The 7,150-nt window shown below is 38.9% G+C and overlaps 1 protein-coding gene across 1 annotated transcript; it reads right to left on the reverse strand.

Moving 5' to 3' along the window:
* Positions 1-1,733: 1,733 nt before the first annotated feature.
* On the reverse strand, positions 1,734-7,091 carry LOC128208079 (putative prolyl-tRNA synthetase associated domain-containing protein 1). The gene is made up of 2 exons (XM_052911410.1): positions 6,873-7,091; positions 1,734-2,869 (listed from the first exon to the last, which is right to left on the reverse strand). Exons 1-2 carry the CDS (start codon positions 6,966-6,968, stop codon positions 2,447-2,449), a joined length of 519 nt encoding a protein of 172 aa, XP_052767370.1. The 5' UTR covers positions 6,969-7,091; the 3' UTR covers positions 1,734-2,446.
* Positions 7,092-7,150: the final 59 nt, after the last annotated feature.

Here is a 7,150-nt window from a genome sequence, read left to right on the forward strand (position 1 = left end):
ATATGGCGATATTTGCCCCCGGCGTAAATTTGGCCACGGGGTAAATATCGCCATGTAAACGAAACATAAGGTTTAATCGGACCTGACCTGTGTTCAAAAAAGCTGTTGTCATCTGGTTCCCCGCTTGTAGCGAATGCGCTTCCTTGCGCTGCGCTGCGATACAACAGCGATATAAAACAAAGTCTTGTTTAAGCGACTGTTAACCTTAATTTTAGCCCGAGGGTAGTTTTTTTTTAGATCTGACCCTGAATTACATAATTGATAGCATTGGGGCATACCTAAAATTTTAATTTGGGGTACACAGACGTAGAAAACGCGTTTTTGTACAATTCACCAAAAAGCCGGCGAGGCGTTGTTTACTGACTTCTTGATGCGTACTAATTTTTTTATCACTGTTGACGTCTTAGAAGTTCCTCAAAAATAAGCGTTTATGACGATTTTTCTTTTTTTAGCTGATATTTGTTTCTTAAAGTGACTCGCTCATGGTTTGTAAAATGCACTTTTTTAATTACGGAATAAAGTGTGGCAAATCATATGGATTGTTAAAACAAAAATACCAAAAGCTGGAACCCTTCAGCAAATGTTGATAATTGCTCAAATTTCGTCTTTGAGGACGTTATCAATTTATCCTTAACAAGGCAGCATATCCACCACTTCTGATGAAGTCCCGGTGACCGTATGGACTAGCCGGCTGTTTTCTATTTTTTCTTGACTACCGGCGTGGTTTCCAACCCCACTAAAACCAAATAAAACTTTTATTATGCTATAACTGTATTTTTTTCTTCATTTTCGATATCATAGAGTAAAATAATGATAAAATAAGTATTTTCAGATGCATTACCGGGGAAACTAATTTTTGTTCTGAATGCTTGAGCGAGTCACTTTAATTATCAAATTGTGCTTAAGTTTTTTGAAATGCCATAATGTCCTGTTTATAAACCATACAATAAAAGAAGTAAAACGTCGCGTATTGACGAGCGTAACTCATCCCGCAAGGGGGTGCCAGATGGGATTTCCAGCATGGCTAAATTCACCGGTATTGCCTATCCAGTGTGCTATAAAAAGTAATCGGCACACTATATGGAGGTAAACAGCAGTATACACCTCGCTTTTCTTATCAAGGGAAACTAATTCTGCTTTATCGTCTAGATAATTTGTACGGTGCTCTCTCCCCCTAACAAATTCAAGTTTGAAGCCTCTCAAAGGGGTAGGTACATCGTCGGAAATTTCAGTTTCGAAAAATATCGAGTTTAAAATGTTGTATATTGTTTTAACTGACTTTTTTACTCATAATTTCTTTATACTTGGCGTAAACGAAATGTTTTAATCGCATCCATCAAAAATTCACCATTTTCATCGTGTCCAACAACGATAAAAATGTGATGCCGACAAGTTATAAAAATGAGTTATCTCCCTTTAGCAATACACAATTTTCGCGATTATAACAACTCGGCCATCTCCGGCAAACTTCGAGATAGCCAATTCCTGTTGGATACTGGCCGAGGTGTACCGATTGCAATTTTCGGTGGTAATTGAGAAAAGGTCACAGATCACTAAAAATATTGCATATATTCTATAGTCAATTAACCAATTTGCATTCAAGATTACACTGATTTCGCGACCCCTAATGCCATAATATGGGAAGATAGCTCCACTTGTGTACTAAACATCGAAAAACGTTAGGTTTCTTTTACGTTTCTCCTAAGAAAAAAAATGTTTAATCGGTAAAATGACAATATCCTATGTACGAGGACAAACGATGCGATGAAAATGTAAACAGTAAAAAGTAGATCAAGAAGATCCAGCATATTGCGCCTGTTTTTGAAATCACATACTAGCTTCATATTCAGCTTCAAAACTATAAATATGGAAGGTAGCCACATGTCTAAGGTAGACGACCGTCTCCGTGGCCTAGTGGTTAAGCCAATGGGCGCGGGCAGACCTTGATAAACTTAAATAAACAAACACAAGGTATAACCATGTTTTGATTCACGGTCATGTGTCAATTAAATGAAATAAGGCATGTAACAATGAGCAGGCACTTCCGTTTTGGTGTAATTTGCCCATTAATGGGTACAACATTCGAAACATATCGGCCATTTTCCATCGAAAACAACCTCAGCTGTATATGGACAGCTAACACTGTCATAAATCCTTACATTTAACTGAACAATAAATAGATCGCGTAGTAATTTCAATTTAGCATTAAACGTAATGACTTTACTCTTGGAAATCTTAACTATTTATGCAATAATTGACTTCACTGGCAATCAATGTAAACTTAGTAATTCAAAGTACACGTTAAAACTATATTAACAATACCATTTAAATTTTTACGAACTACCTCTACAGATGAACCGGCATACATCCGAGGTAGTTTTCGAATGAAATTGGCCGAGGTTTACCGAATGCGGTTAAAAGTGAAAACGTAAGCGTTAGACAACGTTTAAGATATCTCTATGATAAGAGGTTTATGGTTTGACATTTCTATAAATTTAACCAATCCCTCGGACGTCATTGATAACGTAGCAGTATTCTCCATGGGATGGAACATTATCTTCGAATAAGTACCGTCTGTTAGGCGTTTGTCTAACACGAGCCTGACGTCATTGCTTACGTCATTTATTATTCCAAAAACCGTCACCGCACCTTGCGTTAAACCAAGCGTCTGCTGCAACACATTCTCGTCTGCAAATCTGAGTCCTCCAGACGCTCCGACGAGTTTCGCGAGATCGTTGAGTTTAATGTCGGCGTCGTGTGGGGCGCAGAACAAGAACAGGCGTTTCTTTTTGTCTCGAAGGAAAAGGTTCTTGGCAAACATTCCTTCCGCATTACTTAAATGAGGTAATGCCTGCTCAACGGTAAATACCTGAAAAATTGACGTCAATGTATATTTCACAAATAATTAAATTGACTGTTTTGTATATTGATGACCTCACTTTAAAATGCCGAGGCTGCATTTTTTCTGTTTCATAATTTTACTGACATAACTAAAATCATAAGGGCGATCCGCATCTAACTGCAAAATGCCCGAGTAAATAGTCCAATGAGAAAATGGTGTTGTATCATGTGAGGAAAGTGTCGAACAATTGGGCATGATTGGACATCTCACAGAGAAGCAAAAATGCCGAAATTTCAGAAACTGTAATTACAAAAATTGTGACTTCGGCATTTTTTAAAATAACGTGTGATCAAAATACCAAAATTGAATACAAAAACGGTTGCTACAGAAAACATGTAATTTGGATGCTTCGACATTTGGAAGTGAGGCCATCCATATCTAATACACCGATCCGACCTGTCAATCAAACCGATCATTATTGTCCAATGAGAAGGCAGCAGCGTCCCGTCCGCGTGTTGAACCACAAACAAAACTATGATTACTGTTGACACTAGGACAAATTACTTAAACATGTAGCACCAAACGCAATAAAATACATTGTAATAATATGTCTACATATGGCCAGAAAGTTAATGGTTACAGGAAATGAAAATAAACACCCATCGAGAGCAAATCGATCAGGAATCCATCGACATGCAATGATTTCAACTATATGGGCAGAGTACAGGTACTTTAAAAACGTCTATTAATTTTCGTTTAAATGGATTTTGAATTTTGTGTGATAATGTTTAGAGAATAAATACCTCATTTATAATTTAAAGTTACTCGCCTATGGTTTGTAAACTCACGGACCTATAAACAAATTGGTTTATAGGTCCGTGGTAAAATGCTTGAAACTCATCAGCAAATGTTGATATTTGCTCAAATATCGTTTATTGCGTGATTGGTTGATTGACATTATCACGTGATGTTATCAATGTATCCTTAACATATCAACATATCCAACACTTTGGTGGCCGTGTGGACTTATCGGCCGTTTATTACGTTTTTTCTTGACCGGCGCGGGTTCGAACCCCACTAAAACCAAAAAAAAACCTTTTTTATGCTATAACTGTTATTTTCTTCTCCAATTTCGATCATAGTGTAAAATAATGATTGAATAAGTGTTTTTAGATGCACTACCGAGAAAACTTATTTTTGGTCCAAAACAGGAGCGAATCACTTTAACGGTGCACGTCAACGATATATCCTCCTGGTTGAAACGGGACGACGCATTCCACCTAAGAATTGGATTAAAATGAGAATAATCGCATAAGGTGGCTATTATAGGGCGAATGTTGCAAAGCGACAAGGTTCAGGGTTAAAAAAGCGTATATGGACAGTCTCTAATGTTGATATGGTACCTTTTCTTGATCAAAGCAAGCATTTTGGTGGTAAGGACAGAGGCAAACTCGTCATTGTTTAAATAGATATATATACAAAACAGGGGCGAAACCAGGACATGGCGTTTGAAGGGCGTAACTTAGGGGCACTATCTTTTGACATCAGACCATTCCTCAAACCGAAATTGAAATAGTTCAAATTAATGGCGGGGGCGGGTTTGAGGGTACTCATTCAAGAAGTAAATAGCAATTTCTATTACAAAATGGTGCATTTTGAGCATTTTGATTTTCACCTTTTTTCTCCAATATTGACATAGAATGTAAACTAAAATGTCAATTGAAGGCGGGGGAGGGGGCGGGGGCCCCCTGTCCTTGATCCGAAAGCGCAAAAACTAAAAACGTTTGCTTTGATGAAGGCCAGTTTATTTATGGGTGAATAAAACACTCATGTCATCTTGTTTTAATGGGAGGTGACTGGCTTGGCAATACAAAAACAATGATCGCTAATTTGTCTGTCCAGGAGTATAACACGTTTGCTGGCCCTTCCTGTGCGGATATGGGTGAAGGTGGTATGTAAGTTTATTTAAACTCGCACTCGGGCAAGGCCCTTTCGACAGGTGCTCCGATAAGATTGTTTGTCATATTAGATTTTTGCAGCATAGTGCTAAGACAGAATGTAACCTTGAACGTGCACCAGTGCAAAGCACTGCCACAAAATACCCCCCCCTCCCCCCTAATTTAACGTCCCCGTGGAAGACGATAAGTAACCTTTTAGTGTTGCGAAGGGGTATCGAACCTGTGCCCCTGGATTGACAGTGGAAACCATGGACCCGCCACTTATCTACGGATGATATGACCAAAACTGCTTAAAAAGGCCGCTAGGGGTGAGTATGAAATGTCATTATGAAATGTCACTGGGCTGAATTACCGTGATTAAGTCCAGAAACGTCTTCTTCGTACGTTTACAAGTTGCACCCACGGTATATATGAAGTATAACGGCATTAAGTACCGTGGTTACCGACGATGCCAAAAAGGGCAAGTCTAGCTGGAGTTCCAATTTCCAGGAGTCTTACTGCGTACATGTTTGACTGCAAATGTTTGAGCATGTGTTTGGAGTCGCTCGAAGGCAATTCCACGACATACTCTGGAGTTATTTGCATGCACTGGCTCTAAAATTGCTTCTGCTGAGGATAAGGTTTTCCTCCTGGTTAAGAACTTTAACATGTATGTGCAGCGGCTTCCGGTTTGGGTGAAATGGGCGTACTGCTACTTGAGTCATATTCACCTGTTTATACAAATTCTTAGGTTTTGAAAGTTTCGCTCCAAGATACAGATTGTGTGGGGCCTCTTAATTGTCTTAGGACGATGGGCTCAAAAGCATTTTAGTTTATTCAGATCGTTTGCAAATGCCATGTGCTTAGTTAACTCAAATGAATATTAACTTTATATACCAACTGGGATATATTAGTTGTCATGAGATATGTATATCTTATGCACAAGTCAATTGTATCCCCCCCCCTCCCAAGGTCTGGGGAATAGTGGGGACTTTTACTTTAGGGGCAGCCAATCCCGGGTAAAATCCCCGCCCTGCGGAAACGTACTGCTGGTAAAATCCCCGCCAAATGCCCCCGCACCCCGGGATACCTAGGTAAGGCCCATTCCCCGCTATTTTCGGAGCGAAAACAAAACCACCGCATTCACTCGGCACTGCGGGCCACCTGTTGCAGGTGTGACCGGAGTACTCGATGGACACCCAATTGTCCAGCTTGATGATAAAGTAGCATTCTGCTTAAAGGACAAGGCTCTGTCCGGCCTAGGATGCATTTATCATGCAGTGTTGTGTTCCTTTTTTTTGTGAATGGAGCCGTTAAAAATGTGAAAATAGCGACAAAATGTCTAAATTGTGAATTCCCCATATTTGTTTTTAAAAGAAACAAAGCAATGCCACCCTTAAGATCTTGAATTGAAAAAAATAAGACTGCATTTAAACATTAAAAGCAACATTTTTTTAAGATTGTGAATTTGGAGTGTTCTAACATTGTTTTTTTGGTTGTGAATTAAAGCCGAATTTCGGCACCAATTTGGTCGAAAAAAGAACTCTTATGAGTTATACAGTAGTACAGCACCCACAACACGCACGCACGCGCACGCAGGCACCCACGTACACACACAGTGACGACAGTTGAATAGGCAAATTGCATAAAAAATGTTTTCTTTCTTAAAGTATATGACTGAAATGGTGTCTTCATACGTGAAATATTAGAAATACTTCTAATATACAATTGAAAATGACCAGGTTGTATATGAACTATATAAACTTTATTCAGTATTATATAACTTATAATGCACCAGCCAATTGTAACCACGGCCCCCCAGGTCCGGGGAATAGCGGGGACTTTGACTTTCGGTCCAGCCAACCCCGGGTAAAATCTCCGCCCTGTGGGGACGAACTGATGGTCAAATCCGCGCCAAATGACTGGTGCATAACTGTGACCAGGTTTTATATGAAATAAGACGAAACGTTATTTAGTGTAACATAACCTACTACTCAGTTAAAAGCTACAGTCCAATCGAGTTCAATCAATCAATGCTTTTATAACCTGTTCATTCTCTCTATTTATAAAGTCACTCTTTGTTTCATACACACCCCAGGATGTTCATATGTTTCATAATCGATCGCCCATTCCTTTAATTTGTGTTCAAGTCCGGCTCTGTCGACGTGTGTTCTGATATTTTCTGCCATCAGTGAGTTAAATCGTATCACTATCTGATTGTTTGTGTTAGCAAAATTTATTTATGTCGTGAAAAAAGTAAATCGCGCCAAAATAATTGTCTGTCGTTTTTTTTACCTGCTTAAATATTTAAATACTAGGATAGTTACTTTCTTTGAAAGGGAAGAAGATCACATAAAAAGTATACAATGTT

Source organism: Mya arenaria, chromosome 11, assembly GCF_026914265.1.
Source record: "Mya arenaria isolate MELC-2E11 chromosome 11, ASM2691426v1".
Taxonomy (NCBI): domain Eukaryota; kingdom Metazoa; phylum Mollusca; class Bivalvia; order Myida; family Myidae; genus Mya; species Mya arenaria.

Bases quoted from the DNA above. Each gene is read 5' to 3' on its own strand.
- LOC128208079 (XM_052911410.1), bottom strand. From the start codon at position 6,968: ATGGCAGAAAATATCAGAACACACGTCGACAGAGCCGGACTTGAACAC. The intron at 2,870-6,872 runs GTGTGTATGAAA...TCAATTTTTCAG, and splicing joins AAACATATGAACATCCTGGG to GTATTTACCGTTGAGCAGGC.